General features: G+C 45.5%; 1 protein-coding gene across 1 annotated transcript in view; it reads right to left on the minus strand.

Moving 5' to 3' along the window:
- LOC111953746 (MAGUK p55 subfamily member 7-like) overlaps positions 1 to 23,459 on the minus strand; it is a 255,668-nt gene that overhangs the window by 15,479 nt on the left and 216,730 nt on the right. The window contains 4 exon segments of the mRNA XM_070435462.1: positions 5,284 to 5,427; positions 7,122 to 7,230; positions 9,708 to 9,801; positions 18,886 to 18,966. Of these exon segments, the coding sequence (XP_070291563.1) occupies positions 5,284 to 5,427; positions 7,122 to 7,230; positions 9,708 to 9,801; positions 18,886 to 18,966 (428 nt within the window).

Raw genomic sequence — 23,459 nt, forward strand, 5'->3', positions numbered from 1 at the left:
GTCACCACCGATAAATCCACTATAATTGAGAATTTCAATAAGCATTTTTCTATGGCTGGCCATGCTTTCCACCTGGCTACCCCTACCCCGGTCAACAGCACTGCACCCCCCACAGCAACTTACCCAAACCTCGCCCATTTCTCCTTCTCCCAAATCCAGTCAGCTGATGTTCTGAAAGAGCTGCAAAATCTGGACCCCTACAAATCAGCCGGGCTAGACAATTTGGACCCTTTCTTTCTAAAATTATCTGCCGAAATTGTTGCAACCCCTATTACTAGCCTGTTCAACCTCTCTTTCGTGTCGTCTGAGATTCCCAAAGATTGGAAAGCAGCTGCAGACATCCCCTCTTCAAAGGGCGGGACACTCTTGACCCAAACTGCTACAGACCTATATCTATCCTACCCTGCCTTTCTAAGGTCTTCGAAAGCCAAGTCAACAAACAGATTACCGACCATTTCGAATCCCACCATACCTTCTCCGCTATGCAATCTGGTTTCAGAGCTGGTCATGGGTGCACCTCAGCCACGCTCAAGGTCCTAAACGATATCTTAACCGACATCGATAAGAAACAATACTGTGCAGCCGTATTCATTGACCTGGCCAAGGCTTTCGACTCTGTCAATCACCATATCCTCATCGGCAGACTCGATAGCCTTGGTTTCTCAAATGATTGCCTCGCCTGGTTCACCAACTACTTCTCTGATAGAGTTCTGTGTTTTAAATCGGAGGGCCTGTTGTCCGGTTCTCTGGCAGTCTCTATGGGTTGTGCCACAGGGTTCAATTCTTGGACCGACTCTCTTCTCTGTATACATCAATGATGTCGCTCTTGCTGCTGGTGAGTCTCTGATCCACCTCTATGCAGACGACACCATTCTGTATACTTCTGGCCCTTCTTTGGACACTGTGTCAACAACCCTCCAGACGAGCTTCAATGCCATACAACTCTCCTTCCGTGGCATCCAATTGCTCTTAAATACAAGTAAAACTAAATGCATGCTCTTCAACCGATCGCTGCCTGCACCTGCCCGCCCATCCATCACTACTCTGGACGGTTCTGACTTAGAATATGTGGACAACTACAAATACCTAGGTTTCTGGTTAGACTGTAAACTCTCCTTCCAGACTCACATCAAACGTCTCCAATCCAAAGTTAAATCTAGAATTGGCTTCCTATTTCACAACAAAGCATCCTTCACTCATGCTGCCAAACATACCCTTGTAAAACTGACCATCCTACCGATCCTCGACTTCGGCGATGTCATTTACAATGACTGCAACGAACTACAAAAATCTCTGAAACTGGAAACACTTATCTCCTTAACTAGCTTTAAGCACCAGCTGTCAGAGCAGCTCACAGATTACTGCACCTGTACATAGCCCATCTATAATTTAGCCCAAACAACTACCTCTCCCCCTACTGTATTTATTTATTTTGCTCCTTTGCCCCCCATTATTTCTATATCTCTACTTTGCACATTCTTCCACTGCAAATCGACCATTCCAGTGTTTACTTGCTATATTGTATTTACTTCGCCACCATGGCCTTTTTTTGCCTTTACCTCCCTTATCTCACCTCATTTGCTCACATTGTATATAGACTTATTTTTCTACTGTATTATTGACTGTATGTTTGTTTTACTCCATGGGTAACTGTGTTGTTGTATGTGTCGAACTGCTTTGCTTTATCTTGGCCAGGTCGCAATTGTAAATGAGAACTTGTTCTCAACTTGCCTACCTGGTTAAATAAAGGTGAAATAAATAAAATAAATAAAAATTGTCCATGCCATGTCTCCCTCTCTATGATCATAGCAGGCCAGGTAAGGGTGACCGTTTACATTATGGGAAGAGAAGGAGAGAAAGAAAGAAAACAAGAACAAGAGAGAGACAGACAGACCAATATGGACAGAAAGAGAGAGGAAGAGAGAGATAGGGACAGAAAGACAGAGGGAAAGAGAGAGAGAAAGACAAAGAGAGAGAGAGAAAGAGAGAGAGAAAACCAGAGACAGAGACAAAGAAAACGAAAGAGACAGAGAGAGAAACAGACACCAAGAAAGAAACAGAGACCAAGAAAGAGACAGAGATCTCAAAGTCAGAGCCAGCATCAGGTCTCATCCCTCTCTTCAGTCTCCTCTCAGTTCTGGCCATCAGCAGGAGTTCTTGGCCATCCCCTCGGCCCTCAACGGAAAATCTGCTTTTATTCATATACATAAAATGCACCTGCCATATGTATTAAAATGACATAAAATATCAAAAACGATCTGGTTCGGCAAAGAGGTCCCCGATTTACTCTGAAAGAAGACAGAATGTCATTGCTTTGGCTAGAGGGAAAGGTAAGATACCATATCTCATGATCCCTTTACTTATTATACTGCTTTACTAGGAATAGGAATTTGGACATATTCATTACCATATTCCAGTATATATCTGTATAAATTTTGGGGCTCATATTAAGTGTCAGACACATTTAAAAACAGATATGAATGTATTACAGGTTAAACAATAGAGCAGTATACAGCTCTGTTAAAACAATGAAAAGTCTGTTCTCCAGAAGTCTGGATGGGACAATGGATTATTCTAACAGACCAGAGCTGCTGCCTCTAGCATTCTCACTGAAATAAATACAGCAGGATGAGAATAAAATACCGCTGTGACATTTTCACCAAACAAGGTTTTTTCTTTCTTTCTTTAATAGCTGGGATCTGATGGTTTAAAACTRGGCCTGTCAATCTCTATAAAGGTTTACAGAAAGGACTTTGGCAACTGGACATATTCCAACCAGGTAACAAAAAGAAATGTTGAGGTTGTATTTATGTTACCTGAGAGAACTATAGATCTAATAAAGGTATTATAGTCCAGAGCAAGTCTCAAAAGTCTGCCCTGTCTCTGACAACTAGCGCTTACTGTTCATAGGAGTCACACTGAGAGCAGAGAGAGACTTTCACCCAAAAGTCATACAACGGCATGGCCTTTGACCTCTGACCTCTTTCTGTCTGACCTCTCACCCCACAGGATGGTCATCATCGTGTGTGATGGCACTGCTTACCTACGGCCTCGGCACTAACCTTTACATCTGAGAGCCTGACAACGATTTTCTTTTTTCTTATTGAGATAAAAATAAAAACATATCAGAGATCTCAGAGATGTTGTCAGTAAATGACTGGGATGTGGTCAGACTGACTTGAATACAGTATTTCAGTGCGGTGATTCGTTGAATGTGTGTAATCATTTCATGCTTTATGGATGACTTTAAGAATAGCTGCTGAGCCTCTGACATGTTTAAAARAGTGACGGTACATCTCAGTGACGGCTCAATGAAGGATGTTTTGAGTTAGAGCTGACCTGCTGTGTGCGACCCTGTCCTTTTCCAGAGCCCTGCTGTGCTTTGCTGCGCTGTGTGTTGCGTTAGGTCATGGTGAACACACAGAGAGGTGTGTGTGGAGTAACACCTCAGAGTGGGTCTGAGGTTGTGTTCCAGATGGCTCCCTATTCCCTTTATAGTGCACTACGTTTAACCAGGACCCATAGAGCTCTGGTCCAAAGTTGTGCACTATATAGGAAATAGGGTACCCATAGGGCCCTGGTCAAAAGTAGTGCACTATAAAGGGAATAGGGTACCCATAGGGCTCTGGTCAAAAGTAGTGCACTATAAAGGGAAAATATAGGGTGCCATTTGGGATGCAGCCCAGACACCGGGCACCGTTAACATGGCTGTTATGACGTGGAGGGAAATGGAGGGAAATTCAGCGCTCACTTAGAAGCTCTACAACCTTTTCTTACCTGTCACTCGGCCCACGTTCCCACGGCTCTGGTTTGAGGCGCCTTTACCATTCGGCCATCAGATGAGTCACCAGCCAATCTGATCTGCACCTCCGGCCGCCCGGCCTATACACACCTACTTCCCCCTCCTCCTCTACCCGCCCCTCTCACAGCCCTGTTTGACGGCGACCTTCCGCACTGGCTTGTGGAAAGCCTCTACACCTCCAACATCACAGCCAGACACTCTCTCCCTCTTTCTCCCTCCTCTCCTCTCTCATTCTCATTATTTCACCTCCCCCTCCCCCTCTTCTCTGTCTCTCTATCCCCCCTCCCCTTCTCTCCTCATCGGCCCAGCTTGTGGCTGTGACCAGGGCTATGGCCCGTAGCGTGGCCCCACGTAGGGAGAGACGACCTGACGGGGGCTGGGAAAGCCATCAGCCACCACTACGGCAATACGCTTCAGGCTAATTGGTTTCATGTGGGGTCCGGCTGTGAGTTGTGACTGGCTGGTGTGCAAAGGTGTGTGACACACACATGTGCACGCAGGTATCCAGACACGCACCGACAAGCAGACGCACGCACGCACGCACGCACGCACGCACGCACGCACGCACGCACGCACGCACGCACGCACCGCACACACACACAACACACACACACACACACAACACACACACACACACACACACACACACACACACACACACACACACACACCACCACACACACACACACACACACACACACACACACACACTAGCCTGCAGCAGAAAAGTGTGTGTAGTAAAGATGACATCACCACTACCACAGCTAGCTCCCCCAGAGCCCCAGATGGTCTCTGTTATTCCTTTAGGTGGGCTTCAGGGAGGAATAAACTGCTAGGGTCTCTGATAACCTCCCTCTTGTTAACCAGCAGCGAGGCCATGTGGTACTCTAACACTGCTGGATCACCTTTGATCCCACCTTATAACGTCACATTTATGAGGCTTCCGAGTGGTGCAGCAGTCTAAGGCACTGCATCTCAGTGCTAGAGGCATCACTACAGACCCTGGTTCGATTCCAGGCTGTTTCACAACCGGCTGTGATTGGGAGTCCCATAGAACGGTGCATAATTGGCCCAGTGTCGTCCGGGTTAGGGTTTGGCCGGGGTAGGCTGTCATTGTAAATAAGAATTTGTTCTTAACTGACTTGCCTAGTTAAATAAAGGTAAAATATATATATATATATATAAACATTACACACACACACATGGACGTACACACACCACGTCACTTTTACAGAAGAGGTTTGAGTGGGGAGTGTGCTTAGAATGCAATTAACCACCCATTCTGTGAATTTTTTAAAGTTTTTTTTATTATTCTAAAACACTGTGTTTTACTTTAAACTTTAAAGTTTGTTTCAAGGCTTCTCTGTCACTGTGCCATTTTTGACAAGGTGAAACATTTAAAGGTTTCTTCTCTTGGCAAGGAGAAAAGGCTTCTCTTGATAATATGAAAAGATTTCAAAGTTTATGTTGATGTGTCTTACCGAGAATGGCTTGGCTGATCCCTTGTCGTCCTTGCCTGAGATGACCTTAGCGTTCCTTCTGGTCTCCCGCAGGCGCTCGATGGGCGGTGGCTTCACAAACACCACGTAGGGTTTAAACTCTGCCGTCCTCAAGTGCTTTATCATCTGCAACACACAGAGGAGAGAGAAACAAATGCAGTAAGAAAAAGGAACTATTGATTTATTTAGGTGTAAAACAACTCATACAGTTTTAAATAATTTAAAAGTACAAAGATTCCCAGAGGATGACACATGAAAGCGTTAAATACACTTATGTCCAAAGTGATCCTCGACCAAGGAAGGTGCTCAAACAACGAGGACCTCGGTCCTCCCAACACATTAGTCAGGGGAGTAGAGGATACGACTGGGTCATGTTGATCTATCTGGAGATATCACATTGTGAACGAGTGAAATTAGTCACAGATCTCAGTCTGTCTAGCAAGTCTGTCCCAGCACTGAGGCGATGAAACATTACAAGGCTGGGTCGCGTTGACACGTAGCATGCAGCGTGTGTGTGTGTGTGTACTGAACCGCAGCAGAGTGGAGTGTTAACCAGCGCTGGTCTGCTTCCTCTCTCGCTGTGTTCTGGGAAGCGGGTCCAAAACCCCAGGCCGATACAAAGGTTGTGCCCCAAATGGCACTCTATACCCTATCTAGAGCACTACTTTTGATCATAGGGCCCTGGTCAAAAGTAGTGCACTAAACAGGCAAAAGTGTGCCATTTGGGACGAAGCCCGAAGACATGAGCGAAAGACTACCATTCGTCTCCATCACAGAGAGAGAGGAGAGCAGAGGAGATGAGGAAAGTAAAAGCTTTCATCAGGAGCTCAGACAGTCAGCAGGGGACCAGACAACATCACTCGCTCTGCAACACTGCTCTGATATGAAACTCATGTGATCGACTACTGAGTGGGGTAAAGAGCCAGAATGGAGCACGCACACACACAGACCAGTACTACTCAACACGCTGGCACGAGTGCACACAGATCCACACAGATCCACACACACACACAGACCAGTACTACTCAACACGCTGGCACGAGTGCACACAGATCCACACACACACACAGCAGGGGCTACCGAGGGCCTCTGTCAACAGCTTTCTACTTGGTCAGGGAGAGACGGTTTGAAAACATGCCAGCAATCTATGTAATCTATATAATAGTGTATTTCTGCCCGTGAATCATTATCTACTCAGATTTAACAAACAGAGGACGCCTTTGAGGCAGAGGCATGTCTGAGTGTGTGAGTGTGTGTAAGAGAGTTAGGGTTGGGGCAGGGTGCTAGACCTGGCCTGGGATAATAGGATTTTAGCCCCGGTGGCTTGTGGGGACTCAGCGACATACAGGCTACTTATGAGAGGCTGATCGCACCACCCAGACACATAAGCCAAAGAGGAAATCTTCAAATAAGGAAAATTACCGGTAATTGCTGCTAAAAATGCCAATTTAAGCCGGGTTTGGTTGGTAACCCAGTAAGCAGTCAAGGCCTCTGGAAAGCCGGCACTGCCTCTGAAGCCCTCTGAAGGATGAGATTCCTCTAGGAGATAGGCAGTGAGTGTGCCAAAGGGATATAAATATAGAGGAGAGAAGGATAGAGGGACGAAGGGAGGGATGGAAAGACATAGGGAGGGAAAATGAAGGGTAGAGTGGAAGAGCAGAGGGAAGGCAAGGTTGTGTCGGCAACTTGTGTCTCTGACATGACACAGAGGATGGAGGGAGTGAACGTGAAGGGTAGAGTACAGGCAAAGAATGAAGGCATGGAGGGTAGAGGGAAAGTAAGGGAAGGATGTATGTGTGTCGGGGACTTGTGTGACTCACATGAGGCTGAACGTCCAGCAGGCACACCTTGTTCTTGGACAGGACAGAATGCACAGAGTCCAGACTGGTCCCATAGTAGTTCCCGTTATACTCACCATGCTCTACGAATCTACAGCGAGAGCAGGAGGGAGGGGTAGAGAGAGCAGGAGGGAAGGGTAGAGAGAGCAGGAGGGAGGGGTAGAGAGAGCAGGAGGGAGGGGTAGAGAGAGCAGGAGGGAGGGTAGAGAGAGCAGGAGGGAGGGTAGAGAGAGAGAGAGAGAGAGAGAGAGAGAGAGAGAGAGAGAGAGAGAGAGAGAGAGAGATTAGAACAACTTTAATGTCTTAAAAGATGCAATTAATTTTGTAGCACACAAATCCACACAGAGACAGAGAGGGAAAGACATATAGAGAGAGGGATGAGGGGAGTGAAAAAGCAGAATAGCGGAACAGTTAGTAAAGGTTTCACTAAAGTCATTTAGAAGTACAGGCTTGGATTAACATTAAGATTAATGTAAAATAAAACCAATTTATCGTTCACCTACCATGAGGACTAACATACTGTATTATAATCTCATTCTAAGGCACTTCAGTTCACTCCTTTCTTATTTATATATACTATCCAAACACATATGTGCAGCATACGCACACACAGGCACAGGCGCACACACAATTCTGACCGAGATTCCGTTCAGAACAAGGATATTATAAAAGCCTGCAGTACCGCAGTACCGCAACCACTGACAGATCGTCAGATAGCATTTTTTGTACAACACCAATCCAAACCATTTTGGCACAATAATCCTTTATACTGTATACTCTTCTATGTTACACTTTAAATCAGTAACACCTGTTTGTTTAAAGTGTAAAGAAGGTGAATGCCAGGAGCGTGTGTTTGTATGTGTGTGTTTGTATGTGTGTGTTTGTATGTGTGTGTGCCTCACTAAACCTGCGCTTCAAGAGAGAAGCAGTGGAAGAAGGCAAACAAACAGTTTTCCACCGCCTAATCGCTCTGCTTCAAACTGATCACTGTCATAAAACACCCCGCCACTGAGGGTTTTTAGAGGAGAAGAGAGACACAGGTAGAAAAGAAAGACAGAAGTCTATAAAAACAAGACAGTGTGTGTGTCGTGTGCGTTGGTAGACTTTGAGTGCATTCCAAATGGCCCCTTAGTCCCTATACAGTGCACTACTTTTGACCAGGGCCCATATGGCTCTGGTCAAAAGTAGGGCACCATGTAAGGAATATGATACCATTTGGGATGCACACTCAGACTGGTCCTGATGATCATTGGGCTGAATGTCTGTATTACTGTACTTAAATCCATGTAAAACACAATTTATAGTAATTGCACCCAGTAAGAACATTTTATTCAGCTTCAGAAAAGGAGCCTGTAGTCTAACAAGCTCTTACTGTATATTTGTTTATGGGAAATTCATTTAAAAGGCATACAGTAGCCTATGTTTAAAAAGGCATGCCATAGCCATACACTGCATAGGCTATACTGTTTGTTGCTGCTATATAAATTGGGAGAGCTACTGTGGACAAGCTAGCATGCCAGGAGAGGTTCAGCTAAATTGGGACTGTATGGATGCTATCCATTTTTAGCAGGGAACAGGGCTTTCCTTGGGAACGTTACACCCACTTTCACGCGCCACTACCGACTGTGGCCAATTTCTCAAGGAGGTTTTCCCTACTGGCACTTAGAGAGAGAGAGCGTCTGTCTGTGTGTGTGTGTGTGTGTGCACATTGTTCTGATTGCATGCGACGAGGCGCAACGTAAACAAGTCCATCTCACTCTTCTCCTCTCTCCAGCGCCTTATAATTTGTGTCTGTCAGCTGATATGTGTGTGTATGTGGAGTGTCCCGAGTGTTGCAGCCACATCGCAGTCTCCCCATTTACCCCTGACTCTAAACTCCGCGAAAAACATCCCATGCCGTGCCCCATCACCAACCACAGCTGAACCAGCCCTAAAAATACAACAACCCAACCTGGTCCCAGCCTCCCTCTGCCCCAGCCATCCTGTTGTGTTGTGTGTGTATGTGTGCGAGCGTGTGTTCTACTGTGTATGTCATGTGTTTTTGGGGGGCGAGAAGGGCGGGAAGGCATCCATTACTAAGGATGACGATTTCGGTTTCAATTTGTCCACCGCATAATGTTAGAGCGGCTCCCGAGTGTCAGTGTCGGAAACGGGGCCCCTCAAAGAAACACACACACACACAGGGCAGAAAGGGGCCCACTGTGACCTTGGGGCTCTTGTAAAGGGTGGCTTTGTTACAAAGTACCACCTCACACTCAGAGAAGGAGAGCCATAGGGGAGAGCACTGGTCTATTTACAGAGAACCCTGCTCACGTCAGCTGAATTCCTTCCCCAGGCTGTCTCTCACGGTTACAGTTACACTGCCCCTAGTGGCGAAGGAGGATATGTCAGAATTTGGTTGATTCCAAAACGAAATACTGAGATCTCAAATATATGAGTTATAGTTACATTACAGTTGTAGTGCCTGTGGGAATGGAAGGATGCGGATAGTATGTATTTGGTGTGTTTTGTATTAGAGATGAGATTAGTGCTGGTTATAGATGTCTGCTTCTTAAAGCCGCTTCTTACTTGTTGTTTTGGATGTCCGTCTCAAATAGATTTTTGGAGATGAAGTGATACTCCACCCCGTCAATCTCCTGGTTTCTCTTCGGCCGGCTGGTGTCTGTAGTACAGGGAGAGAGGAGAGGGGGGTGGAGGGGGAGAGTGAGATAGAAAGAAAGATGGGGAGAGAGAGAGAGGATGGTGAGAGATACATCACTACTAATCCAGACATTCTGAGTCATAGTTCTAACATGAATCGTTCCTTATTACCATCCCAGTAATAAGTCAGTAGTGTACACACATGCACGCACACAAACAGACAAGCACACACAAGCATGCACAGACAGGAGCAGTTCCATTAAACGGAGACTGAGAGGGTAATGTAATTGAGTTGGGTAACTCTCATTAAGATCAGTTCCGACATTTACTTCCCTATAAACCTCTGCCATTAAAAGTGTGACACGTGGAGGGAGCGCGAACGGCAGCACTGTGCATGTGCATGTGTATGTGAGAGCAGCTAGGACTGGCCCGGTTCCAGTGGATGTGAGAGTTGCGAGAGGTCCCTCTGTGCCGTCTTTGGACGTTGAACCGCCTCTTGTTTAATGAGAGCTACAGGGGTCAGAGGTCAACTCCGTTACACTCCTCAGACAAATTGTCTGCACGCTCCAACCAGCTCCAAAACAAACTATTAAACTTTTATCACCGTTCCTGCAACCGCCACACCAGGTTAACCGTTTTTTCCTCCTTTTTTTATAATTTGGCATGTGCCTGAGATGTGGTCCTTTCTGGGATGTGTCCTCAGTCATCGGAACAGAGTGGAGGGACAGGGACTAACGTGTTCTTTTTCGATACTGTATGTTGTTATGTGAGTGGCCAGTGGAGTTCACGGACGAACACCTATACTACCGGTCAAAAGTTTTAGAACACCTACTCATTCAAGGGTTTTTCTTTATTTTTACTATTTTCTACATTGTAGAATAATAGTGAAGACATCAAAACTATGAAATAACACATATGGAATCATGTAGTAACCAAAAAAGTGTTAAACAAATCTAAATATATTTTATATTTGAGATTCTTCAAAGTAGCCACCCTTTACCTTGATGACAGCTTTGCACATTCTTGCCATTCTCTCAACCAGCTTCATGTGGAATGCATTTGAATTAACAGGTGTGCCTTCTTAAAAGTTCATTTGTCTAATTTCTTTCCTTCTTAATGCGTTTGAGCCATCAGTTGTGTTGTGACAAGGTAGGGGGTTATACAGAAGATGGTATTTTACCAAATAGGGCTAAGTCCATATTATGGCAAGAACAGATCAAATAAGCAAAGAGAAATTACAGTCCATTGCTACTTTAAGACATGAAGGTCAGTCAATACGGTAAATGTAAGAACTTTGAAAGTCTCTTCAATGTGGTCGCAAAAACAATCAAGCGCTATGATGAAACTGGCTATCATGAGAACCGGAAGACCCAGAGTTACCTCTGCTGAGGATAAGTTAATTAGAGTTACCAGCCTCAGAAATTGCAGCCCAAATAAATACTTCAGAGTTTAAGTAACAGACACATCTCAACATCAACTGTTCAGAGGAATCAGGCCTTTACGGTCGAATTGCTGCAAAGAAACCACTACTAAAGGACACCAATAATAAGAAGAGACTTGCTTGGTTCCAAGAAACACGAGCAATGGACATTAGACCGGTGGAAATGTGTCCTTTGGTCTGGAGTCCAAATTGGAGATTTTTTTGGTTCCAATCGCCGTGTCTTTGTGAGAAGCGGTGTGGGTGAACGGATGATCTCCGCATCTGTATTTCCCACCGTAAAGCATGGAGGAGGAGGTGTTATGGTGTGGGGGTGCTTTGCTGGTGACACTGTGTGATTTATTTAGAAATCAACTTTAAATTAACCAGCATGGCTACCACAGCATTCTGCAGCGATACGCCATACCATCTGGTTTGGGCTTAGTGGGACTATCATTTGTTTTTCAACAGGACAATGACCCAACACACCTCCAGGCTGTGTAAGGGCTATTTGACCAAGGAGAGTGATGAGTGCTGCATCAGATGACCTGTCCTCCACAATCCCCCAACCTCAACCAAATTGAGATGGTTAGGGATGAGTCGGACCGCAGAGTGAAGGAAAAGCAGCCAACAAGTGCTCAGCATATGTGGGAATTCCCTCAATACTGTTGGAAAAGCATTCCAGGTGAAACTGGTTGAGAGAATGCCAAGAGGTTGCAAAGCTGTCATCAAGGTAAKGGGTGGCTACTTTGAAGAATCTCAAACATAAAATATATTTAGCTTTGTTTAAAAAAATGTTGGTTACTACATGATTTGTGTTATTTCATAGTTTTGTTGTCTTCACTATTATTCTACAATGTAGAAAATAGTCAAGATGAAGAAAAACCCTTGAATGAGTAGGTGTTCTAAAACTTTTGACCGGTAGTGTACGTGATTTACTAGATCTGTTGCTCAGTTTGAAAACGGTAAATCGATCYTTCCCAAAAGAGACAAGAGGAAGAACTAGACTCAAATAATCAAGTACTGATCAACAAACTAGGCTTACAACTTCAGTAACAGATGGAAAAAACAACGAGGCCAGACCATCGTAAGATAACATATTTATGCCTCCAAAGCCGTGATGAGTAGTACACACTCACTGGCATAGCGCAATTTCTCGGGACACCTGCAAAGTAGGAGTTTGCCCCCTCCCCTATCTAAAAGCCACTCAAAGTATAGACTACTGATCGCTGTCCATGGTTTTGAAATTGTGACGTCTACGCGGATGCCTATCGATAGGCTATCATATGATGTGGTGCTAGTGCTTGTACTGTAGTAGCCTATTGCTTTGCTTTAATGGATACATTTTTGGTCCACATTTCATAGGCTTCAGCTTGGTTTTCTGGGAGAGGGGAGGAGAAGGGCCAGCTACAGGAACTGTCAATATTCTCGAGGGTAGGAAGAAGAGGAGGAGCAAGGCCACTGTCATTGCCGGGCCTGGACAGTGAGGCCTCTGTCAGGACTGGGAGTCAGCTAGTGCTAGCTGCTGCATAAGTAGGCCCACTAGCTTACACATGTGATGGTGTTTCATGAGTAGAGGACGAGGTGGTAGCTTTGCTGATCTTCAGCAATTTGGCACGAGCTTAAACAAATAAAGCTTTTTTGCTGCATTTTTGTGCACCACTTGGTCTTGCCTTTAGTTCATCCATCTTGAATAATGCACTCACTCTCCATTCGAGTCCGACCTCATTCACCTAACTTTAAATTTGAAAGCCAATTAGGTAAGTTGGCCGAGGCGGGCTGCCACCAGCGCCGCTGAGAAATAGGCTAATTAGATGCATGAAAACAATATTGTCTGTCTGACTTGCCTACTACCCCTGTATACTGKACAAAAATATATGTAAAGTGTTGGTCCCATGATTCATGAAATAAAAGATCACAGAAATGTTCCATACACACAAAAAGCTTATTTCTCTCAAATGTTTTGCAGAAATTTGTTTACATCCCTTTTAGTGAGCATTTCTCTTATGCCATGATAATCTATTCGCCTGACAGGTGTGGCATATCAAGAAACGGACTAAACAGCATGATCATTACACAGGTGCACCTTGTGCTGGGTACAATAAAAAGCCACTCTAAAATGTGTAGTTTTTGTCACACAACACAATGCCAGAGATGTCTCAAGTTTTGAGGGAGCGTGCATTTCGCATGCTGACTGCAGAAATGTCCACCAGAGCTGTTGCCAGTGGAAGTAGGACCCTCCACCTTGCATAGGGCATCGCAGCTGGTATAGCTGCCAGCAAAACAGTTGACTTCCAACTGCTGCTTCACTGCTCATATCCTATCATTATATTATATTATTAAATCACTGCAACGATTCTCCTCTTCGTCTGACGAGGAGTAAGAAGGATCGGACCAATGTGCAGCGTGGTAAGTGTCCATTTTAATTTATTAAAACTGAACACTAAAAAAAAATACAAAATAACAAAGTGAATGATACAAAGGAAAATCGAAACAGTCCCGAAAGGTGCAAACACATAACAGGAAACAATCACCCACAACACACAATGAAAAACAGGCTACCTAAATATGGCTCCCAATCAGAGACAATGACTGACACCTGCCTCTGATTGAGAACCATACTAGGCCAAACACATAGAAATCTAACAACAGAACAAAACATAGAAAAACAACATAGAATGCCCACTCCAACTCACACCCTGACCAAACTAAAATAAAGACATAAAAAAGGAACTAAGGTCAGAACGTGACAATCACACACTAAACACAGGTGAGGGGAAACTACAAAATCTTAAGAGGGACAAACAAACAGCACATCTCACAAACACAGAATAGTGCCAGTTCAGCCTCTTAAGAATGGAAGAGGGCGAGGTTAGTTTGTGAGACAGAGCTGAGGGACTCTCAGCACGGTCAGTTGGTGAGTCTCTTATCACTTGGTTTTCTCTTCAGAGTAGTCGTTTTAGAGAATTTGGCAGTATGTCAAACCGGTCCCACAACCACAGACCACGTGTAACCACGCCAGCCCAGGACCTCCACATCCTGATTATTCACCTGCGGGATGACTCGTGACTTGACTTGGACTTGAGCCTTATGACTCGGCCTGACTTGATACCCTCCCCAAGCCCAAATATTAAAAATGATGCTATTAAAAAAAGTGTGCAGCCCATCAATTCTTCATTTAACAGATTACATTTTGAATTGGACAGCAGCCAATCAAATTGTGCCAGCTGAGAAAAAGTTGTGCGAGGCAGTGCGTGGCAGTGCAGAGGAACGTCGGCTGGTGAATTCAGATGGAGCCCTTGGAAAGATGATACCCAAAATTAATAGAATATTAATATAAAGACGACGCTGTATCAAAAAACAGATAGCAACTTGRAAAACATGCCGGAAGAAAATTACAGACAGAGGCGCAACAATTTCCAACTTTGTTCGACATTTGAAGCTGCACAAAGAACGGTAAGTCGTGGCTAATATAGCCGACAGCTATATATTTTATTACTTCACTAATGTATCATGTAGGCTAGCGTAACGTTAAATCAATGAGCCTCCACACAGTCAGTCAGTGCGGGAACGTGATCATTGCACCCAAGATTGAGCTACAACTGGCTAGGCAGTTGGTAGCCTAAATCCTGCCTGATGTTCCTAAAACAAGGTTGGGCGATTGTGTACAAGCCTACATTGCCCGATTGCGCCCCATAGCGATCCTCGATAGTCGATCACTATTGGGGGGTCTTTCTCATGGCTACCCATGTATTTTCATCGAAATATAACATTTATTTGGAAAGTAATAAATATATAGATATTTTTAAAAGCATTCATGYTTTGCGTAAATGTAATATACAAACTATTACTCTTGTTAAAAATATGAAATGGTATTACATTTGGTGAAGAGCACATTCTGACTTGTTTAAGACTCGAAACTCAAAGTTTAGGACTTGAGACTTGCCTGTCTTGACTTGGGACTTGAGTGCAATGACTTGGTCTCACCTCTGGTCACCAGACATGTCACCCATTGAGCATGTTTGGGATGCTCTAGATTGACGTGCACGACATCGTGTTCCAGTTCCRGCCAATATCCAGCCACTTCGCACAGCCATTGAAGACAGGCCACAATCAACAGCCTGATCAACTCTATGCGAAGGAGATGTGCCGCGAAGCATAAGGCATAAGGTGATCACACCAGATACTGACTGGTTTTCTGATCCACGCCCCTACTTTAAAAAATATATATTTATGACCAACATATACATATCTGTATACCCAGTCATGTGAAATKCATATATTTGGGCCTAATGATTTTATTTAGATTGACAGATTTCCTTATATGAACTGAACTCAGTATAACCTTTGAAATTGTTGCATGTTACTTTTATATTTTTGTTTAGTGTCGATTGGACAATACAAACACTTTACTTGCTACGTGGAAATTAAAAAAGAGGGTTACTGTCAAAATGATTTATTAAAATAAAGAATCAAATATAGACATTGGTGTGAGATGACGGGCTCATGGGCCCCCAGAGCTCGTGGGCCCCCTGCCTTGCGTGGGCTGCAGGAGCTTCCACTACGCCATTGTTTTCAGTACATATAGACAAAATGAATCCATATTATTTACCATCTGCTCAGTGGCATAGGAAATATTTACGGTGCAACAAAGGAATCTGAAATGAATTTCATTCCCCAATCATGGAAAATATCTGTCAGTGATTCTGGCCTCAAATCAAAATGTTTAACCCCTATCCTAATGGCTTATTGCAATCATTTTAGTGTTTCTGACTGGCTGGTTTACATTTGTCATACACAGGGAGGGAAGAAAAAGCCTTCACTTCAGAAATAAGTCTTTTTTTTATTAACAAAAGGGGGTAGCGGCAAGTGTTAAATATATCCATCTGTAGTCTGTACGTTGGCAGTGATCAAATAAAAAGGGGGAAAATAGATACTTTCCGAGACCCTTTCCCTCTCAATGAAACACAGAGGTCTAGTACACTATATGTCATCATCTATAAGGGGTTAGACTATGTCTGGGGCCMATTAGACATACAACCATGGGTCACATTTGTGAACAATTAACAGCAGGAATTATGGGGAAAAGAGTGACTGTGATGGGATTTTAATACCAGTGACATTTCAAGTGTCAGGCGTAGAATGGGACACATCCATTATGCCACGCTGCATGTTACAATCATGGCAATTAATATCAACAGTTTCCCTTTTTCCTCTCCTCCTCGCACATTTGCCAGCTAGCCTGCAGTAAATATGCAATTACTCAGCTTAACTGCATAAATCAAACCAATTCATTTGTTCTAACATGTTGGCCTTGGTTAGGGCTTGTGGGCTCATAAATAGTTTTTTGCTCCTCCATGCTGAAAACCCCCCTAGAAAAAGTTAAAAACTCAGCGTTGGCAGCGGTGTGAGTCAAAGTCACAAGCATTATAGTGCTGGATGGTGTCCAGAATTATGGCAAGCTGTCATTTTATTCTTATAGATGGAGGGAGGGGGATAGATGGAGGGAGAGGGGGATAGAGGGTAGGGAGCATGGTCGGGGAGAGAGAGTTGGAGGTGGAGAGTGGGGAGGGAGAGGAGAGAGAGAGGGGAAGGGAGTACAGTGGTGGTGCCAAAACATGAGGCAGTGGAATGGCATTTCTTCAGGAGGTAGAAAATAAAGCACTGTTTCTTCCATCACTCTCTGCTTGTCATACGGGCTGCGAAAAACAGACAATTACACAGTCAGGAGGAGAACCACTCCACTCYCCTGGGTCGGAGAGTGTGTGTGTGAGCGAGAGTGTGTGTGTGTGAGAGAGAGTGTATGTGGCTGTCTGGAGGACTGGGGCCTTGAGACGCACAGTCCCCCAGCCTGAGAGCAACGCCTTGGCGTTAGTCACCCCCAGACAGCGCAGTGTGTGTGAGTGTGTGTGTGTGAGAGAGAGAGAGAGAGAGAGTGTGTGTGTCTGTCTGGAGGCCTGGGGCCTTGAGACGCACAGTCCCCCAGCCTGAGAGCAACGCCTTGGCATTAGTCACCCCAGACACCTCAGTGTGTATGAGTGTGTCTGTGCGTGAGTGTGTGTGCCTCCGTGCATGGGTCTATGGACCTTCACCCTTAACAACCACGAAGGCGAAAACCAAATTGGCAGCAGAACGCTAAAACCCCTTCATCCAGGGTGATTGTCCGAGTTCTTACCAGTTTAAAAATCACAGGGGACATTTGGCCTCAGTTTAGAATCTAATCTGGCACACTGTACGTTCAGTGTACACTACCAGTCATTGTGTATGAGGGTTCAGCTCACTGTGGGAGTGTCCGTCCAAAATGTCACCCTATTCCCTATACACTGAGTGTACAAATCGTTAGGAACACCTTCCTAATATTGATTGCACCCCCTTTTGCCCTCAAAACAGCTTCAATTAGTTGGGGCATGGAATACAAGGTGTCGAAAGCTATGTTGACTCCAACAGTTGTGTCAAGTTAGCTGGATGTCCTTTTGGTGGTGGACAATTCTTGATACACATGGGAAACAGTTGAGCATGAAAAACCTGGCGGKGTTGCAGTTCTTGACACACTTAAACCGGTGCAACTGGCACTTAAATATTTTGTATTCCCCATTCACCCTCTGAATGGCACATATACACAATCCATGTCACACTTGTCTCAAGGCTGACATCTTTCTTTAACCTGTCTCCTCCCCTTCATCTACACTGATAAAAGTGGATTCAACAGGTGACATCAATAAGGGTTCATAGTGTTTGGCCAGCAGCATACCACCCTGCATCCCACTGCTGGATTGCCTCTGAAGCTAAGCAGGGATGGTCCCTGGATGCTGCTGGAAGTGGTGTTGGAGGCCAGTAGGAGGCAATCTATTCTCTGGTCAATTTTTTTATTTATCCCAATGCCCCGGGAAGTGATTAGGGACATTGCCTTGTGTAGGATGCTGTCTTTCGGATGGGACGTTAAACGGATATCCTGACTCTTTGTGGTCAACAAAGATCCCATGGCACTTACCGTAAGAGTAGGGGTGTTAATCCCGGTGTCCTGGACAAATTCCCAATCATACCATCATGACCACCTAATCATCCCCAGCTTCCAATTGGCTCATTCATCTCAGTAACTATTCACCAAGTCATTGCTGTAAATGAGAACGTTTTCTCAGTCAACTTACCTGGTAAAATATGTTTTATTCACTTGGTCAGTCTGTCATGGAAAAATATTTTGTACACAGCTTCATCTGCCCTGGTAAAAAGTAGTGCGCTACATAGTGAACAGGGTGTCATTTGGATGCACTAAGAGCAACTTGTCTCCATAACCATCTGATACAGACCAGAGCTTCTATTATTATTGATTACAAAGACAAGAGCATCCATCCTGTTGTCTGTCAGTCTCACTGTCTGGGGATGGTAGGAAGGCTTAGGAGGAAACTAAATGACTACTTCAGACCCTAAAACCATCTGCCAATAAAAGGATCCGAAACATATGGAGGAGAGGATATCTAAACTCAGACTGACCACAACCGAAGAGAACCCCCCCCCCCCAACACACACACACTGGTCTGGCAGAGATGTTCTAGTCTACAGGTCAGCGGCAGGTGGACCCACGCACACACACCTCCACCAGTCTGGGTCAGCGGCGGGTGGAAATACATGTGTATGCGTGTGTGTGTGAGTGTCTAACTGTAACTACGGGTCACAAGCGGGTAGACTTACGTGGCACGGTGACGCTGAAGTGTTGGGGGTCAGAGATCAGCAGCTTCCTCTTCAGCTCATTTAGACCTACCCCCGCGGGACCTGGAGAGAGACAAAGAGAAAGAGTGAGCAAGAGAGAGAGAGGCAGAGAGAGACAGAGACAGAGAGAGACAGAGACAGAGAGAGGGAGGGAGAGAGGGAGAGAAGGAGGGAGGAAGAGAAAGGGAGTCTAGCATTATTAAAACAACATCAGTCATGCAGTCATCACTGCCTCCTCATAATAAAGGTGGGCTTGCGAGAGGCCGGGCCGGAGGAGCGAGGCAGTGTGGAGGCCAGGTCCAGGACAGGACGCAGCGGAGCGGAATGTTTTCCGTCCCATACGCCAATGACAGACACTGATAAATGGAGCTCAGGCCAAGTTTCAGCACCGACCGTTTGTGTGCTGGTGTTTACAGACCTACTGTAGGCAGACCCACACACATACACACACACACCTCGGTCCACGGTTTGGGGCCAGATTGTGAAACTCACTGACCGAGACCTCTGTGCTCTCACTACTGTAAATATGACTGGGGTGTAGTGACAGGAGGAGAAAAGGAGGAGAGGAGCGAGGGAGAGAGAGGATTGCAGCACCAAAGGGGCCTGCCAAGAGAGCACTTTGTTGTGTTTCCCTGAACAGCCTGAAAAATCAACAAGGACCCGTCCCAGTGGGCAGCTGGGTTTTCCATCACATCTACTGGAGAGAGGGAGGGAGGAAGGGGAGGAGAGCAGTAGGGAAGAGGGAGAGAGGGATGAAGGGATGGAGAGAGGGAGGGATAGAGCGAGAGAGGGAGATAGGGATAGGGATGGAGAGATGTAAAGAGGGAGAGAGAGAGAGCGGGAGAGCGAAAGAGAGAGAGAGAAGGGGGGTAATGCAATATTGATTTGTCTGCGGCTCCAGAGCCTTGCGCTCCCACCTCTGACATCTCACCCTCTCTCTCTTCCCCCTGTCTCCCTCTACACCCTCCTGAAAATATATACTAGATGACTTCAGCAGGAATGGCTAAGCTGATATATGAGGCTAATTCAAACAGACTCCATATAGATGTCTTCAAATAGTGTGGACAACAATCAACTCCGGAAGTACAAGGTTCCATACCCCTGGTTCTAGAAGCGTTACCGCGGCAACTAGCTCCACAGCTGCTCTCTACAGTCTGCCTGTAGAAAGGCACAAAGGCAGGGTTGATCCTGGACGGAATTCCTGACATGGTTGTCGTTCTGGGCAGGCACCACGAACGCATCAGGCACTATTGGAAATTCATTTTCGCAGGCAAATGTGTTTAGCAGGCTGCCATCTAAAACAAATGGACATTGAGTTCACTCACTGATGTGGATGAGGTGGAAAAAGAGAGCGAGAGAGAAAAAAGAGGGAGATGGGGTTATAAGCTGAAGTTTAACACAAGCGCTGTACTGTTAGACATCAGAGTGAGGATCCTATGTCCCTTGTCTGTTTGTCTCTGTCCTATCTGGTGTGTTCACCTACACTTCACCCCCCCCCCCCCCCCGTCCGTCCGTCCGTCCGTCCATCCAGAGAGGTTTTAAGCTGCTCTGATAAACAGGTGCAAACAGGCTGCCTTTTAGAGCCAGTGTGTGTGTGTGTGTGTGAGAAAGAGACAGAGAGCCACTTCAGGCCACGCAACGCACACCTACAGGCCTGATGCAGACAGACAATAACACTCGTAACACTCCCTAGTCCTAGGCTGCTTCCCAAATGGCATCCTATTCCCTATGAGCCCTGGTCAAAAGTAGTGCACTACATAGACAATAGAGTACCATTTGAGACACAGCCCTAGTTTACCGCTCGGCCACATGTCCTCCGTCACATGGTCCCTGTAAGTGATAAAAGCTGTTTCCTCAGCACATTCATCCTCTGTTCCCTGTGTAAGAAAAATAAAAAGGAGAAATCGACCAATAGCGCGGGCCGCCGGGCTCTAGCAAAGTGCAGTCGCCATCTCACATAAACAGCACATGGCCGCGTGAAGACAGCAATCAATCTTTCAGGAGAGTTTTTAGTGAAAAAGTCCAAAAGGGGTCTTGCCACTCCTCGCCACGTAGATTTATTAAGACGAGGAAACGGAGTTAACTTTTTTAATTTGTTTTGAGAGACCACAAGGAATGTGACTGTGCTGTTTAAAGAAGGATGTGTGTGTGTGTGTGACTGTGCTGTTTAAAGAAGGACGTGTGTGTGTGTGTGTGTGTGGCGGCGGAGATCTGGCATGTTGTTGTAGGTGTTAAAGGCGCTGGAGCGTACTAATACAGGCCTTTTATGACCCGTATCTCAGAACAGTGGTAAGACAGAGAAGCAGGCTGCATGCTACTACCCCCCAGTCTAGGTCTGCTTCCCAAATGTCAGTCAATTCCCTTTATAGTGCAATAATTTTGACCAGGGCCAATAGGGTAGTTTACTATAAAGGGAATAGGGAGCCATTTGGTACACAGCCCCAGAGATCAGTTTTTCAGTTCAAACACGGTTGTTTGTCTGAAGTAGAGCGGAGTAGAGCTGAGCAGCGGTGGTTGTTGGCCCCTCTTCCAGGCGGTATCAGGCCCCACTACGAGCACCTCACTGTGGGATGACAAACGGCTCACGCTCCCTTACACTTCTACAGCTCTCATTACACCATTCTCACTTTCTACATCGCTCCCTCTCCATGCGCTTTCTGCCTGAGTCCCAAATGGCACCCTATACCCTTAATAGTGCACTACTTTTGACCAGGACCTATAGGGAACAGGGTGCTGTTTGGGACACAGACCTCTCACTATCTCTACATCTGATGTACGGCGGAGGACATTCTTCAGAATGCCTCGGACGGCCATTAAGGCCTGTGGTGGATTCCATTTGTGCTATCTTCTGCCAATTCAGTACGCTGCCTGTGAGGCCTACACTACACTGTGGTCTCTGGTCTGGTGCTTATTGTCGGAACTAGCAGAAATAAAGAGACTGCTCTATTGTGCATTGTTTGTTTTTAACAATCTCCAATACAATGGCAACCTTATACAATAAAAAAGCCCCAATAAAAAAGCATATTTCTTTGCAATTGTTTCTGGATTATACTTGATTGTTATAGTGTGTTGAGTTGTGTTGTATTGCGTCTCCCCCCTCTCTCTCCCCAAGCCATCGGGAAAGAGGGAACGTGGTGGGTCGGTGCTCCTGCCCTCTACTCCGCTAAAGGCAGGCAGGTTGCAGTGCCAGTAAAAGTGTCAGCCTGCATTACTGCCCTCATTAGAGAAACAGCCTTTAATATCTGAAGTCTTAATAACTTCCAGGCCAAACGCAGAGCATATCACATAGAGTTATATGCTCTGCGCATAGAGCTGAGGGGAAGTGGAGGGGCGATGTGGACGGTGTGAGGCCTATCCAACCTCCACTGCCTCCCACCACCCAGCCAGACAGAGCAGGCAGGGCTAGAGTAACCTCAGTCTCCCAATGCCTACCCTGCTCTCTTCAGCCCAATAAGCCTAGGACGACAACTATATGCTGAACAATGTCATAAGGCCACAAATGTATTAAATCTCATTCAATGTATTACATTTTTCCACTTACTGTAAGACTATCAGATTCTAGTGAAACTAAATTGACCTTAGCGTTTACAGTAAAACAGGGAAGAATGTAGAGGTAAACAGATCAATTGGCTCTGATAAATATTCAGATTTCATTTGAGAAAACATCAGTGGTTTTCAGTGAACTGTGTGTGTGTGAAATATATTTTTATTGGCCCCACAGATAAGCATCTTGATTTGTCCTTTGTAATAGCAATCTCTCGGTTACCGACATCCATTCTAATAAGAGTAGGGAGAGTATAGGGTCTGCGTTGTTCGTTAGCGCTTATTTTTGACTTTACGTCCACATTGATGAATAAATAGCTCGATGAACGTTGGATGCTCCAGGGACCTTCCTTCCAATAGGAAAACAATGAGAAGAATGCGGGTGTGGGTGTGGGCGTGTGGGTGGAGCGTGGGTGTGTGTCAGTGGAGATGGAAAGAGGAATGAGGATCGGGCCAAGGCAAGCTCAGCACAGAAGACTGCATGGTCGTGTTTAGAGGACCTACACACCGACTTTACTCTGTGCTGACAATTCTGTGCCCCCCCATAACTAGGTGCCTGGCGTTTAAAATCGAGATAGATTGAGGAAGGGAGAGAAAAATAGAGTTCCTCATGAGTTCCTTATAAGAAAAAGTGGGACAACTTCAGGGAGAAAAAAGAAAGGAAAGCATAAAGGAGGGGGAAACATAAATCAGATCTTTCCTTTGTCCTTTGCTTCGTTAGGTGTGAAATTGTCCACAGGTTGTGGTCCAGTTAACAGAAGTGAATTGAACATATTGACATTAGTGTTACAGAGGAGAGAGAGGCTGTGGCGGCTTTCCACTGTGCTGCACAACCCGGACATGCTGCCTGGCAAGAAAATGGGCTAGCTAATTAGCAACACCCTATGACGAAGTCCACACCACTGCGTTTCACTACACCACGGCCTGGTCAATCATGCTAAAATAGCCTTGCTTCAACACAAGCCTCTCTGTTTCTTCTGTTAATAAGCGCATAAAAAAGAAAATCGTCAGAA

Source organism: Salvelinus sp. IW2-2015, linkage group LG27 (genome assembly GCF_002910315.2).
Source record: "Salvelinus sp. IW2-2015 linkage group LG27, ASM291031v2, whole genome shotgun sequence".
Lineage (NCBI taxonomy): Eukaryota > Metazoa > Chordata > Actinopteri > Salmoniformes > Salmonidae > Salvelinus > Salvelinus sp. IW2-2015.